Source organism: Myxocyprinus asiaticus, chromosome 4 (assembly GCF_019703515.2).
Source record: "Myxocyprinus asiaticus isolate MX2 ecotype Aquarium Trade chromosome 4, UBuf_Myxa_2, whole genome shotgun sequence".
Lineage (NCBI taxonomy): Eukaryota > Metazoa > Chordata > Actinopteri > Cypriniformes > Catostomidae > Myxocyprinus > Myxocyprinus asiaticus.
Genome location: NC_059347.1, coordinates 52,506,607 through 52,523,577, shown reverse-complemented (window position 1 = coordinate 52,523,577; position 16,971 = coordinate 52,506,607). Strand labels below are relative to the sequence as shown.

The 16,971-nt window shown below is 37.4% G+C and overlaps 1 protein-coding gene across 1 annotated transcript in view; it reads left to right on the top strand.

Annotated features, from left to right (window-relative positions):
- The first annotated feature begins 572 nt into the window (after positions 1 to 572).
- LOC127439587 (E3 ubiquitin-protein ligase znrf3) overlaps positions 573 to 16,971 on the top strand; it is a 110,937-nt gene continuing 94,538 nt past the window's right edge. Inside the window, exon 1 of the mRNA XM_051695768.1 lies at positions 573 to 1,061. Within this exon, the coding sequence (XP_051551728.1) occupies positions 840 to 1,061 (222 nt within the window). The 5' untranslated portion in view covers positions 573 to 839. The remainder of the gene's footprint in view (positions 1,062 to 16,971) is intronic.

Below are 16,971 nucleotides of genomic sequence, written 5' to 3'. Positions count from 1 at the left end.
CACATTTCTGCGTAGAAATCATAAGAATAGTGTCGCGCCTCCTTAACGATCCAGTGCGGCGAGAACAGGGGAGTGGAATTGGGTAGAGATGTCCGATTCGCGAATCATTCTTTTGAACCGACTCCTTAAACAACTTGCAAAGCTTCGGTAGATCACCACACTGTGACTTTGTTTAAGAGTAAAACTGTGAGATGGGGACAATGTTGTTAAAAAAATATGAATAATTAATATTAATAATAGGTATAAGCAACACTATTTCTAGATTTTTTTTTAATGATGTTGTGATCAATAATGTAGGAACAATATACAACACTTGAGAACACTTTTTGAGTGAAGACTCGGTTGAATCGTTTTTGAACCGGTTAAATGAAACGAACCATCCGAAAGAACCGATTCGCTCAAATGAATCGGACTTCCCAACGCTAGAAAGGAGAGGGTCAGGAAGACCGGTGGGTGGGGTTAACCCTTTGTGGAAAAAAAAAAAAAAAAAAAAAAAAAAAAAATTAAGGAATCACGTGTTCCCAGATCAAAGGAGATCCGCTTTGTAGAGGGAGCGCAAGCAGCCAGAGAGTCACAAGCGAGCGCGCGAGCAATGTGATAGTCCGCGCTGCGATGTTGAAATAAGCCGCGACACTCTTTTCAAGGACAAACTTTTTGTTTTTAATGATTATAATTCTCATTTCGCACCATCCATTGCGGTTTATTCTTTACTTTTTTTCTTGTTGTTGTTGTTTTTGTCGGGAGGGAGCTCTCGTTCTCTCAGATCTGATTTCTGAATAGATACTTTTTTGAAGACGCTTGGAAATTATGTTCGGATCGGCGCCGATCCAACCGGCAAGATGATGGTTTCGCCGAGGAGTCGGTTCGCTCGTGGTGCTGATTCGGTGGTCTTGGTGTTGTTTTGGGTCTTGGGAAGCGTCCTAGCCAAGGATACTGCCTTTGTGGAAGTTGTGCTTTTTGAGTCGAGCCCAAATGGTGATTATACCACTTACACGACAGGTTTGCAGGGACGCTTCTCCAGAGCCGGAGCCACTATCAGCGCCGAGGGCGAGATCGTGCAAGTACGTTACTTTCTCTATCAGTTCACTTGTATTGGGATTTTACGCTCTAACGGTGTGTCTGACTTCATTTATGTGGGGGTTCATTCTGTCTCCGCAACTTTGTTCTTTTTTTCTTTCCTTTTGAAGGGGGTGTGGGGTTGCACTTACTACGTGAGGATGGTACAAGCCCTGAGAACTGTGCGGTCGCAAAATGGCCTCTTGTCTTGCAAAATCTCCGATTCCCAAACATGCAAACAATACATGCAGAAAGTTACTTTGATGCATAACTTGCATAAGTGGTGTGGTGCTACACTGTAATCATGCAACCGAGTTTAATGACTTGCTGAAAAAAGCACAGTGTAATTAAACTTTGTCACAATCAAGAGCTATAAGATATGTCAAGGGTCATGCATTTTAATAATTACTTTGCTAAAGATGACAGGTGTAAATCTTTTGTGTTCACATATTAAAACCAGACCATGCATTTAAAAGTATGTTACTAAAGTTTTTATTTAAACGACAATGGGATGGCTAGAATATATTCTAGAATATATCCATGGTCAAGACATATTGCATATTACTTTAAATGTACTTTGCATAACTTCTTGGAAGGCTATAAAACATGGTGCATAATGCTGCCCAAATGGCATCTCTGCTTAAATATTTTCTCCACTGGGACTTGGGGTGAACATCATGTTTTGGTACAGTTACACATTAAAGTGTTTAAGAAGCTCCACACCTCCATGTGTGATTTTGTTCTTCATATTGTATATGAACAGCTTGGCATTATCTAAGGAGAGTTTTGCAATGCTTCTAAAGAACGTCCGTCCTCATGATTTGTAGAAAGTTTGTGTTTCAGGCATCAAAGGCGGACATTATTGAATGCCATGCCAGAAGGAATAATCTGTCTCTAAAACACTTGCTTCGAGCTTAACACTTTTGGCAGAAGTGCACTATGTGAAGTTATGTGAGTCTGGAATGGCATCTTGCCTGTAATAAGGGATGCAATGATCTCCTGCAGATCAAAGTAAATGCTTTATGCATGCATGCTGCATGTAGTATGGAAAGGAGATTGACACAGGAGATGCAGCTTTAGTTTTCCCATTTTGATTGTAAATGCTTGACCTTTTCGTCTATGAAAAAATTGATTTTGATTGAAAGTGATTGACTAATTACACTGAAATGCAATGGAACTGTATAGGACTCTAGCTTGGAGTGATAACCATACAGTAGTGTATATGTTTTTTTTTTCTTCCAAAGCTCATTTTTCACAGTCTTCTACTATTTCTGTTCAGCCGACTTTTCTTTTACATTCCGCCCTGTGGTTTTAGTGAAGAAAAATGAAAAACATAGGCTTTTTTACATTCAGGTCTGCCATGCCTCTTTGTCCGTCCCACAACATTCGCTAGTATGTGTTTACGATTGTGTACTTAGTAATGTTAGAATGTTCCCATGTATAGGATTAGTGAGAGTCACATTCTTCAAAATGGTAAGTGGTGATCATCATTTTTCAGTGATGGCTGTGGGGTTTGCTTTCTCTCTATGGGGGAGAAACGAGAGACTTAGTGGTTTCGATATTTAGACTACCCATACATGCATTTAGCATGGGCCATTTGGCTCTGCCTTTAAACCATGCTGACAATGCCAGACATCAGCTTTACATTGAGAAGCCTTTGAGGTTTGCCATAGCTTTAAACATAGTTTAACTTAGCTTTTGTCACAAAGGCCAATTTAGAGTTCCTGTTGGGGTTGTGTTTGTGATATATTTCTGCAAACACTGTAATCATCATGCGCAGGGTGTTTTAGATCTTTTGCTTCACTGTTTGTTCTCTCTCATTTTCTGTAATGTTTGGTCACTCATCATTCAGTACGTTTACATGAACTTTAAATGTTTGATGTCAGTTGGACTAAAACAATAATAGGAAATGCTTTAGTCCGACTGCAATTGTTCCGGTCCAATTTTTGCGAGATTGGACTAACAGGCCTAGATAATACTCTTGTAGCTCAGCTTCGAAAGACAGAGGTGACATGTTTTAATCTGGCATATTTAACGTCCTTTCTTGAAATATTTGATTATGCATTGTGTCATGCAGGCCTATACTTGGACAGACAGAGGAAGACAGTAGCTCAACTATGCAAAAACCTGACTGGTCTCACAGTGAAATCGGAAACAGTAGGTTGACTTTTTTTTAAATCAATCTGTGCTTTCAGAATTGTGAAATACTGCCCCCAGTGGCCAAAGTGGTCTGGGCATGTGTGAGCTCCATTTCTGGGTCTAATGTCCACAGAGGGGCGCCAAAAGCGAGTTGTGAGGCGAGTGGTTTTCAGCTGTACAGGATGTAATACAGTGAGGAGGAATACATATTTTATAAACTGTGCCCCCAACACAAACCTAAACCTAACCATCAGTGGAGTAAAAGTATTATGTACTTAGCAACTCTCAACGAACACGTTGGAGAAAGAATCGCCACTGGCTAGTATATTTTTGTGTTTACTCGCCAGACTTTTGATGACATGTAAGCGTAATGCAACTGAAAACTGAAATAGATATTAAGCAAATCGAGAAGCGGGCATCTTCGCATATAGATGTAGTATTCATATACACTCACCAAGCACTTTATCAGGAACACTGTGGTCCTAATAAAGTGCTTCTGCTGCTGTTGTAGCCCATCTGCCTCAAGATTCAACGTGTTGTGCATTCTGAGATGCTATTCTGCTAACTACAATTGTACAGAGGGGTTACAGTTGAAGTCAGAAGTTTACATACACCTTAGCCAAATACATTTAAACTCAGATTTCTTCACATTTAATCATAGAAAACATTCCCTGTCTTAGGTCTGTTAGGATCACTACTTTATTTTAAGAATGTGAAATGCCAGAATAATAGTAGAGAGAATTATTTATTTCAGCTTTTACGTCTTTCATCACATTGCCCAGTGGGTCAGAAGTTTACATACACTTAGTTAGTATTTGGTAGCATTGACCCAAGTTAAACAATTTAAAGGCAAACTTTTTGGGTAGCCTTCCACAAGCTTCTCACAATAAGTTGCTGGAATTTTGGTCCATTCCTCCAGACAGAACTGGTTTGTAGGCCTCCTTGCTCGCACACGCTTTTTCAGTTCCACCCACAAATGTTCTATCGGATTGAGGTCAGAGCTTTGTGATGGCACTCCAATACCTTGACTTTGTTGTCCTTAAGCCATTTTGCCACAACTTTGGAGGTATACTTGGAGTCATTGTCCATTTGGAAGACCCATTTGTGACTGAGCTTTAACTTCCTGGCTGATGTCTTGATATGTTGCTTCAATTTATCCACATAAATTTCCTTCTTCATGATGCCATCTATTTTGTGAAGTCCCTCCTGCAGCAAAGCACCCCCACAACATGATGCTGCCACCCCCATGCTTCACGGTTGGGATGGTGGTGTTTGGCTTGCAAGTCTGATGGCCATTATGGCCAAAAAAGTAAACTTTTTGTTTCATCAGACCAGAGGACATTTCTCCAAAAAGTAAGATCTTTGTCCCCATGTGCACTTGCAAACTGTAGTCTGGCTTTTTATGGTGGTTTTGGAGCAGTGACTTCCTTGCTGAGCAGCCTTTCAGGTTATGTCGATATAGGACTCGTTTTACTGTGGATATAGATACTTGTCTACTGGTTTCCTCCAGCATCTTCACAAGGTCCTTTGCTGTTGTTCTGGGATTGATTTGCACTTTTCGCACCAAACTACGCTCATCTCTAGGAGACAGAATGCGTCTCCTTCCTGAGCAGTATGATGGCTGTGTGGTCCCATGGTGTTTATACTTGCGTACTATTACAGATGAACGTGGTACCTTCAGGTGTTTGGAACTTGCTCCCAAGTATGAACCAGACTTGTAGATTGTTTTTTTTTCTGAGGTCTTGGCTGATTTCTTTTGATTTTCCCATGATGTCAAGCAAAGAGGCACTGAGTTTGAAGGTAGGCCTTAAAATACATCCACAGGTACACCTCCAATTCAGTACACCTCCTATCAGAAGCTAATTGTCTAAAGGCTTGACGTTTTCTGGAATTTTTCAAGCTGCTTAAAGGCACAGTTAACTAGGTGTATGTAAAATTCTGACCCACTGGAATTGTGATATAATCAATTAAATGTGAAACAATCTGTCTGTAAATAATTTTTGGAAAAATTACTTTTGAAACAATTAGTTAAAATAAAAAATTGTTGACAATTTTAATTGTCAAAAAGTCGTTTGATGTAACATGAGATCACATTAAACTCCTAATGATGATGTGTGAGAGCAGCACTGCAGTTCGTGCCTGACTGAGGAGAGGATGAATTACACAGCTCACAGTCCAGATGCACTCTAAACTTTCCAAACAGCTTCAGGTGATGTAGATCGCAAAGTATGTGGGAATTATAATGCAAAAATTCAAAATAAGTCAATACAGAAGCACTCTCGTTGTGGAATAATTGGATCCGGAGCTCTTTAAAGGAAATACCCCGGCATTACATCTTAACTGCAGTTATATTTTATGTGTTATAGCTTTATTAAATGTAAAATAATACGGAAGTAGGTCATGTAAAAAACTACAAACTCCGAAACTGGCATTTCTCTGTACAGTCAGCACCTTATGAGTTGCGCGAATGTCCCGATCTAAAGGGGAGAGACTGAAACTGCACCCGGCTGATGCACACTCTGTCACAGGGACGCTCATCCCTTGAGCGGGCGTGCTTGCTGCAGCTAGATTATAATATGATGGCTCGCGACTAATTGAATCATAATATATAGTTGTGCTCAAAAGTTTGCATACCCTTGGAGAATTGGTAATATATGTACCATTTTTAAAGAAAACATGAGTGAGCAGGCAAAACACATTTCTTTTATTTCTTATGGGATTCAAATTCAGCTGTGGGTTATAACAGAATGGCACAATCATAAAACAAAACATGGCAGCAAAGAAAAAAATGAAATGACCCCTGTTCAAAAGTCTGCGTACCCTTAGTTCTTAATACTGCGTATTGACCCCTTCAGCATCAATGACAGCGTGCAGTCTTTTGTAATAGTTGTCTATGATCACTATCCTTAAATAAAAGACAGTGTTTTTGCATGATTAGACTTATTTTCAAAATCAATGACAAAATTTCACAATTTCTGCCAGGGTATGCAAACTTTTGAGCACAACTGTATGTCACTGTGCATTTCTTATTATGAAGAAAACTGGCAATACACAGCTTTATTAATAAGAGAGAGATTGTTTTTTTTGTGAGTTAAAGATGGATTAAAGTGAACAGAAAGATGAGAGAGGGTAGTCTTTGCCCCATTATACACTTTTTTTCATAATACATTTTTTGATTTTGTTTTGGCTTGTTTTCCAATATAAATATCTAAAAACACCTTTAAAACAATGTACATTTACTTTAGGAACTATACTGCAGAATAAAAAATTGTTATCTGAGAATGTTGAATATAATATTACAAATACAAATATTTTAAAATATCTAAATATCCATTAAAAAAGATGCATTCACCTGAGAAGCAGCATATAAGATATTTAGACTTGCTTTTAGAGAAGTATTTTTAAAAGATGATTTTGTCCTCTTTACTGTCAGTAAGCACGTTTAATACAACCTTTTAAGTCGGGGCACAAGCGGAATAATCGGTTAAGAGCTAATGATTAATCGTTGCAGTAATCGCCGGATAATCTAATAATCGTTAGATTAATCGATTATCAAAATAATTGTTAGTTGCAGCCCTACTTGTGTCATGCGCAAAGTAGATGTCCTAAACGACTTGCCAAAACTATAGTTTGCTAATATTAAATCTGTGGAGTGGTTAAAAAAATGAGTTTTAATGACTTCAACATTAGTGTTTGTAAACTTCTGACTTCAACTGTATCTGAGCTACCGTAGCCTTTGTCATTCTCTGTTGACCTCTCTCATCAACAAGACATTTCCTTCCACAGAACTGCTGCTCACTGGATGTTTTTTTTTTTTTTGTTTTTTTGGCACCATTCTCAGTAAAAGCTATCAGATCAGCAGTTACAGAAATACTCAAACCAGCCCGTCTGGCACAAACAATCACGCCATGGTCGAAATCACTGGATCAAATTTTTTCCCCATTATGATGGTTGATGTAAACATTAACTGAAGCTGTATATGCATGATTTTATGCATTGCACTGCTGCCACATGATTGGCTGATTAGATAATTGCATGAATAAGTAGGTGTTCAGGTTTTCCTAATTAAGTGCTCAGTGAGTGTATCATGCAATAATAGTATGCAAGGTTGTACATTTGTTCATACTTCACTTTTGATAATTTTAATCGCATTTTAGCTTGTGTACAAATTTCACATTCTATCAATTTATATGATGTCATGAAATTGTATTTTCAATATTTATACAATCTGTTGTCACTGTTTAACATTTCATAATTTTTTTAATAAAATATTCACAAGGTTGGAGCCTAATAATGAAAATGGAATTAGCCTAAACATGTAACAGTAACTGCACATGTAAGCGTACTTTTTGGGTACATTCAGTAAGATTTTCTTGAACTCCTGCACATATAATTTGCAATTTGTGGTATTTGGGAGATGTTTGTATGTTTACAGAAATTCATTTTGGCATACACTTAAAAGTGACCTGCAGTGCATTTAAGTTATACATTTTATTATGTGTGTTCCCTGGGAATCAAACCCATGACCTTTGCTTTTTGAATTATTAGAGCATATTGAATTCTGCTCAGGGTTCCCACAGTCCTGGAAAACCTGAACTTTTTCAGGGAATTTGTAAATGGTGTTTTCCAGTCCTGGTTAAGTCATGAAAATTGATAAAATCTCAAAAGTTATGGGAATTTTTTATAGTGAATATATTGGTTTCCTAGGTTTTTTTATTGACTAAATATTGTTCTTTTGTAGAGTAAAACAAGCCTGCAAGCCATTGTCATGTCTGATTTGTCAGATCCTTTCATTGAATTTGTTGAAACGGTTCACAAATCAGTGATTGATTCATTAGCAAATCGGTCTGAATCAAATAATCTTTCAAAACCTTTATCCAGTAATCACAAACAACTGAAATGGTCATGAAAAAAGTCATGGAAATGCATTGGTCAAAAAGGTTGGGAACCCTGTCGATAGTGAATGTGATTGAACAAGAATGCTGCAATTGTGAATTGTGAGAAGGATTTTGTGATTTGACGCAAATATTTGTCTGACCGTTATATACGGAACAATTATAAGCAGTTGTTTTGTTTGGGGAGTATGCAAAAAAAATAAAAAAATAAATGTATTCAGAAAGTTTTAATTAAACCAGTCTCTCAGGATTTTCCATGAGGAAATGCATTGAGTCCTATGCTTGCTCTACATTTTGACGTTGAGTTTTCCATGGTGGTGAAATTAAATGAACTGCTGTCCTCCAAGCTGCTTTTCAAACCATGGATGCACAAATTACTGTTTACAGTTAGGCTATCTAATTACAGTTGAAGTCAGAAGTTTACATACACTTAAGTTGAAGTCATTCAAACAAATTTTGTAACCACTCCACAGATTTCATATTAGCAAACTGTAGTTTTGGCAAGTCGTTTAGGACATCTACTTTGTGTATGACATGAGTAATTTTTCCAACAATTGTTTACGCACAGATTGTTTCACTTTTAATTGACTATATCACAATTCCAGTGGGTCAGAAGTTTACATACACTAAGTTAACTGTGCCTTTAAGCAGCTTGGAAAATTCCAGAAAATGATGTCAAGTCTTTAGGCAATTAGCCAATTAGCTTCCGATAGGCTAATTGGAGTCAATTGGAGGTGTACCTGTGGATGTATTTTAAGGCCTACCTTCAAACTCAGTGCCTCTTTGCTTGACATCATGGGAAAATCAAAAGAAATCAGCCAAGACCTCAGAAAAAAAAACAATCTACAAGTCTGGTTCATCCTTGGGAGCAATTTCCAAACACCTGAAGGTACCACGTTCATCTGTACAAAAACCAAGTATAAACACCATGAGACCACGCAGCCATCATACAGCTAAGGAAAGAGACTCATTCTGTCTCCTAGAGATAGACTCTATATCGATAGAAGATAGAAGAGTCCTATATCGACATAACCTGAAAGGCTGCTCAGCGAGGAAGAAGTGACTGCTCCAGAACCACCATAAAAAATCCAGACTACAGTTTGCAAGTACACATGGGTACAAAGGTCTTACTTTTTGGAGAAATGTCCTCTGGTCTGATGAAACAAAAATTGAAATGTTTGACCATAATGACCATCGTTATATTTGGAGGAAAAAGGGTGAGGCTTGCAAGATGAAGAACACCATCTCAACCATGAAGCATGGGGGTGGCAGCATCATGTTGTGGAGGTGCTTTGCTGCAGGAGGGACTGGTGCAATTCACGAAAAAGATGGCATCATGAGGAAGGAATATTATGTGGATATATTGAAGCAACATCTCTAGACATCAGCCAGGAAGTTAAAGCTCAGTCGAAAATGGGTCTTCCAAATGGATAATGGCACCAAGCATACCTCCAAAGTTGTGGCAAAATGGCTTACGGACAACAAAGTCAAGGTATTGGAGTAGCCATCACAAAGCCCTGACCTCGAAAATTTGTGGGCAGAACTGAAAAAGCGTGTGCGAGCAAGGAGGCCTACAAACCTGACTCAGTTACACCAGTTCTGTCTGGAGGAATGGGCCAAAATTCCAGCAACTTATTGTGAGAAGCTTGTGGGAGGCTACCCAAAATGTTTGACCCAAGTTAAACAATTTAAAGGCAATGCTACCAAATACTAACAAAGTGTATGTAAACTTCTGACCCACTGGGAATGTGATGGAAGAAATAAAAGCTGAAATAAATAATTCTCTACTATTATTCTGACATTTCACATTCTTAAAATTAAGTAGTGATCATAACTGACCTAAGACAGGGAATGTTTTCTACAATTAAATGTCAGGAATTGTGCAAAACTGAGTTTAAATGAATTTGGCTAACGTGTATGTAAACTTCTGACTTCAACTGTATATGAGTGTTGCGGGACTTTTATAAAGAAGCCCGAAATACAAATGGGACTCCTATTTTGAAATGTCTGCGCTCCCAGTTGTGAATACACTGACGGATGATTCACTAAGAAAGTGACTCTGATTCAAACTGTACACGACTCTCTCACGCTGTGTTTGCGTGCAGTGCAGCGAGCTCATCATAACAGAATGGTTTAAAAGCTGCTCGAGACACACTGGTGGTGCTTGCTCTAAAGATGTATTCAATAACTCACAGATGATATCTGATGAAAACGCATATGAAACGCATATAAAATCTATCGCCAATGGCGACTAGATTTTAAACTATTGTTGCAATCAATTATTTTTGGTCGCATTTGCGACCATTTTAGTTGCAGTCTGGAGACCTGCATGATCATTCAAGTGATGGGAGATCTTTTCAAATGACATGAGTTCCAATTTTGCAGAAACATGAGGTGATTTCTCTGGAATTCTGCAGGCTCAGATCTCATATGTGCCTGCTAATAATTTTAAGGTTGCCAGCTGGTATACTGTATATTGTACCCACTTATCTTGCATTTCTCAGGAAGATAATGACCATCTTTTACACCAACTGCACGAAGTTTGGCACTAGGTTAGTTTAGATTAATCTCTACCATCATAACTAGGAGCATCATTGTGTGTTGTCACTTATATAAACAGATGTGACATTAAATGATCTGTGTAAATGCTGGCAGTACAGGTGATAACATGTTGTCAAGTTGGCTTTAGAATGATGTCGTCTCCACATTAGGCAGTAATGTAGTGTCATATCTTCGGATGACTGACCTCAAATACCTTTGATGGATGACTTGCCTTATCAGTTCACCTCCTCAATAGAACTTAAGGACTTCAGTCTGGTAGTTTTAGACACTGTTGTCATAAAAGACAGGATGCAGGAAAGTATGTAAAATGGTACTTCCTTCAATAAAGGGATAGTTCCCAAAAATGTCATTTACTCAGCCTCATGTTGTTTCAAACCTGTATTACTTTCTTTCAAACCTGTATTACTTTCTTTCATGGAACACAAAACAAGATGTTTGGCAGAATGTTAGCCTCAGTCACTTTTGACTTTCATTTGATTTTTGTTTCTTACATTGAAAAAATAAACGAGGCAAACAGTGATGATAGAATTTTCATTTTGGGGTGAACTACTCCAAGAAAACACACACCTGTATGTTGCAACTGAGGAACGTTAAAATAAAAGAGAAATGTGTTGGCTATTTAAATCGACTCATCCGTTGTCCTGCATGTTGTTTGAGTCAGAAATATTTTTCTTTGTGATACGAGTTAATTTCCACTGTTAGGGCTGGGTTTATTGATATAGATTTCACGATTTGATTAGTTTTCCATTCACAAGCTCTCAATTCTATTTTGATACATTTTTAATTGATTCATTTGGGTATATTTCAGTTATATGTTGCTTAGAAACATATGAAAGAAATTCTCTCTCAGCTTATACTGTAAATTAAACCGGGAACCTTCCAACTTGGTACACTGGGAAAATATATATTTTAAAAGTTAACAACAGGGCCTGAAAGCAATAGCTAGGCTATTTATTTAGCAGATACAATAATCAACACTACCAAAATTGAACTAAACTTTAAAGTAAATGATCAGTCTTGGGATTTTAAAAGTCCACATCGGGGTCATCAAATCAAGATCTCTATTAATAAAAAATCAATATTTTTACCCATCCCTACCCGTTATATTCTATATTGCTTCAGTATACAGTAGATGTATTATATACTCACGATACTATATATAATATGTACAAAGTATGCAAATTTTCTTTATAGAATACCTGGATGACCGACTACATAGGGCTGGGTGATAAAATGATATCGATATTTATCGGAAAAAAAAAAAATTGCTATCGATGAAACTTGAGTAATTTCGATGTTTAGCTTATGTTCTATGTCTAGACAATAGGATCAGGTGTGTGTCACTAAAAAAGCAAGCAGTTTGGCAAAGTTATTCACATAACTAGCTAACTGAATAATTGTCATGTAGGGCTGGGCGATATGTAAAAAATATTTTATCGATAATCACCTTAAAATATTGCAATATACCGTCAAACCCCCTGCCGTGGGTCGTGAATATTTTTGCGTTATTGATTTTGCTTTCAAAATGCAATTCATTTATTGAAACAAGAAAAACATAAGACATTTCTAAATTCAAATTGCACATTCAACTAAATGAAAAAAGCAATAAAAAAATAACGAAGTGATCAAAAAATCGTATTTATCCACCTCCCCAAATCCTAACATTTAGCTCCTCCAACGGCTCCATTTTGCCATCACGTAAGTATCCGTCAACAACAACAGGTGGAAAATTACTAATAGCCTACAGATTAAGAACTAAAGTCAATTATAAAAGTAAAGCCTAATAAATTCCCTTGTGTTCTCAAAATAATGCTGCCAAATGTGTGTTCTTACCGAATTTGTGTTTGTATTGCATTTTGGTAATACAGTTAATGCTGTCTAAATAAAATAAAATACTCAATTTTAGGTTCAAGGTGAACGTGTCATATTATTTTATGATTGAATCACTTTTGTCTCTGTTACTTCAATAGAAAGATATTTATTACTGAACCTGCAGAGTGGCATTCACAATGCATGTTAACTGCAAACTAAACTCACAGCACCTACTGAGATGATTGGAGATAATTTGCAACATTCTCATAGACGACATTATTCTTGCAAACAGTTTGCAGATGAATGAATCTGAGGGAAAAAAAAGTGAAAACTCTTTACATGCGTGTGTTCCACGAGAAAGGCTCGTGCTGCACGCCTCTAAACAAACTGCGAATCAGACACAGACATTGATGGCTTTTCTTTTGTCTGTTCTTAAAAATATAATAAAGTGTTTCTTCAAGCACGTGTCTTTGTGTCTAACAGCATTACTTGTCATGTATCACTTAAGGCTGGGCGATAGGACGATGTAATCGGATATCGATGATGTTTTACAAAGATCCCGATGCCGATTTCGAACAGACGATTATCGACAGTATTGGGAAATGGCAAAATCATGGATCTGGGAGGTTGCCAAATATATTAAACAGTGACCAGAGTGTGAAACTAGCACCCTCCACTCTCAAAATACGACAAGCCTGAACCCAGTTCACAAGCTCCTCATCCAAATGTATTTCATGCGTGGGTAATTTTGCTCATCTACCCGCTACAGGAGGGCAACCTGTAAGACGTCTCGGAGTGACACATGACAAGAAATGCTGTTAGTCACAAAGACATGCGTTTGAAGAAACGCACTTTATTATGTTTTAAAAAAACAGACAAAAGAAAAGCCGTCAATAGCTATGTTTCCATCAACGCTTTTTAATGCGCATTTTAGGATATCACATAAAATCTGCTGGATGGAAACACCAAGATGCAAATAAAATCTCCAGATTGTGCATGAAAAACGTATACGTTCGCTTGAGGTGGATTACATTTTTATTCGATAAGAAGAAATGCGCATAAACTATGATGGAAACACATTTACCGAATGATCTCCTATTGAATTTAACGAAAAAATCATGCGACTAAATAATTAATTCATAACTGGATGAACCAGCAGACCAATCATCGCAACTGAATTGTTGCCCTGGTCATTCTGAAATACCGGTGTCTTAAAAATCAAAAGCCTGCATAGAGTTTGCAGAGCAAATAAGTTAAACACAAACTTGCACTTTTTCCTGAAGAGTAGGTTTATTGATTCTTTAAATGGAAACGCAGCTTTATCTGCAATTTGTTTTATTTATTTTATTTATTTTTTTGCAATGTTCTGATTTTTCGCAAAAATTAATTTCACAACTTGGATGGAAACATAGCTACTGCTTGTGTCTGATTCGCTGTTTGTTCAGAGGCGTGCAGCGCGAGCTGGAACAGGTCTTGTGTCTCGTGGAACAAGCGTATGTAAAGAGTTTTCACTCTTTTTTTTTTTTTTTTTCCTAATGTTGTCTATGAGAATGCTGTAAATTATCTCTGATCATCTCGGGAGGTGCTGTGACTTTAGTTCACTTTATTTCCACGTGGTTAACATGCATTGTGATTGCAACTCTGAAGGTTCAGTAATATGTAGATTTGTATTAAAGATATATATTTGTACGAAAGTGAATAAATCAAAGTAATACAAGACATGTTCACCTTGAACCTAAAATGGAGTATTATTTTCTTTTCTTTTGGCAGCATTAACTGTACTATCAAAACGCAATACAGACACAAATTCGATAAGAACACACATTTGGCAGCATTATTTTGCTTTGTGACTATTTTAATCGACACAAAGGAATTTATTAGGCTTATTTTATTTATTTTTTATCATTGTCTTTACATTTTATAATTGTCTTTAGTTCTTAATCTGTTGGCTATTAGTAGTTTTCCATCTAGTGTTGTTGACGCATGTTTGCGTGATGGCAAATTGGGCCGTTGGAGATGGTAAATGTTTGGATTTTGGGAGGTGGTTAAATAAGATTTTTTGATCACTTTGTTATTTTAATGTCTTTTTCATTTAGTTTAAAATGCTATTTGAATTTAGAAATATTTTTTGTGTTTCAATAAATGAATTAAATTTAAGCAAAATCAATAAAGCAAAATAATTCACTGACTCTCAGCAGGTGGGTTGACGATGTAATCGGATATCGCGATATTTTTTTAAGGCAGTTATCGCTAAAATATTTTTTACATATTGCCCAGCCCTAGTGTCACTCCGAGACGTCTTACAGGTCGCCCGCCTGTTGGGGGTAGATGAGAAAAATTACCTATGCATGAAATGCATTTGGACGAGGAGCTTGCAAACTGGATTCAGCCTCGTCGCATTTTACGGGTGGGGAGTGATAGTTTCACACCCTGTGGGCTACTGTTTAATATATTTGCTGACTTCCCAGATCCATGGTTTTGCCATTTCCCAATGTTGTCGCTCATCGTCTGTCAATTGAGTGTCGCAGTCGGTATCGGGATCTTTGTAAGATATCGTCAATATACAATAACATCGTCCTATTGCCCAGCCCTACTGTCATGGAATCAGCTGGTCGGCAAGCGACTATCTCGCCCTGTTATCATGTATACCAGTAATGAGGCTAGGTAGCTGCAAATTAGCTTGATATCCGGCTAAAATGATATCGTTGTGTACCGAACAAGACAGCAATGACAATGCAATACTGCTATCGAAAGAACACAACTACTCTGACATCAACACCATTGCTGTTTATTTGTGTAATAGTTAAAGTTTTTTCATGATCCAAAGCGCTCACCTACTCTAACTTGTTGACACAGGCAAGTCAGTATTTCTTCTTCATGTGATGTTTATTGGTGGTTGGCAAGTCAGCTTGTGGTGCATTACCGCCACCTACTGAGCTGTAGTGTGGAGCGTCACAAAGTATTTCAGTGGAGTCAAACATCCTCTTAAGATGATGAAATTGGCCAAAGTTCATCAGAAAGAGATCAGACATCTTAGGTTTTGAGGTCTAACAAACATGTGAAATCCATTTCCTGCCCCATTAATGGTATGAAATGTACATCGTGATAAATATCGATATCAAACTATATTTTTTGCCATATTGTCCAACCCAGTGACTACATTTGCCAAAATGCGCAGTATCTCTAACATCTCGTTTTTTACTATTTCTTTAAATGGACTGCATAAAGACATTTTTACACAAGGTTGAAATTTTAATGCAAATTAAGATTTATTTTCAAGATGATATATGCCACATGCATGCAACATGGACAGCTTATGTAAACATCAATGTATCTAACTAAACTTTTATGGTTACATAATGCTTACTGTTTCACTTGTGTATAGCCTACTTGTTTTTTGTGTATACTGCACAGTATTAAGTAGAAAGCTAATATTCCGTTTTGAACATAGCCATGCTTTTCTTTTTTCATACTGCAAGTTATTGTTTCAAGTACTTGGCACATCTGAGTTTGAATTTTAGAAACCAAGATTTCAAGTGTGGCACTGAACCATGGAAGTGACCACATGAAAAGCATAGCTTCAATACACAGAAAAGTCAGAGATTTCTCCTTTCAAGGTCTTGAAAACAGAGTACTGGACTATTGTTCTTGACCCAGCTCATCATTTTTCAATCATACATGCCACTTATTTTTATTATTATGGCCTCAGTGAGAGTGAATTTTATTTTTTCAGATTTGCTTAATAGACCATAAACTGACTTTCCCTATTTCCTGTTAGAATTGAAGGCCTGGTGTATAGCTGCATAAACTGTAATTTAGGACAATTATTTTTTCCTTTTATCTTACAAACTCCAAAGTCAGCCCATGATCCGTGGCGTGATTGATACAGAGAGGCTCCTCAAAGTTTGCTAAAGTTGTGCGCTTAAATTAGGACTATAATGAGACCTTGGTTTGGCCTACAGATTCAGCACGCTTTTCCCACAGATTGAAACCATGGGAGTCCAAGAAAGGGCCTCCACGAGACAGTGGGTACCCGAAAACACTGGGCCCCTCCCTGTCCACAGCAACAGTAGCAATATTTAACAACCATAGGTTTAAAAGGTTAAAAGTGCTGTACGACTACTTTTCCATTTATTGGTTTTGTGGTGGCAGCTGTATTTTAAGACCTATCTACTTAAACCGCTAACCCGTCAGCCTTTCATTGCGTTGCCAAAGTAATTTGAGGCTATTTTTTTCTTCCTCTGGGGTTAAAAAAAAAAAAAAAAAAGATTAAACTGTTTGTCTCTTGCTTTTTGCTTTTACCGCTGTCGTCTTCACTGTGACGCACATGAGCATTTTTTTGTTTGTTGTCTTAAGGGACAAATAGTTTAGGCAGAAATTAATCGAAAATTCAGACAGTATTAACGTGCCATTGGCTCTATTTTGCCCAGCACACAAAAGAATGGTCTACATACACATTCTCTTATTGTGTGTTCTTTGAAGAGATGTAGCTATTCTTGGTTCCGGC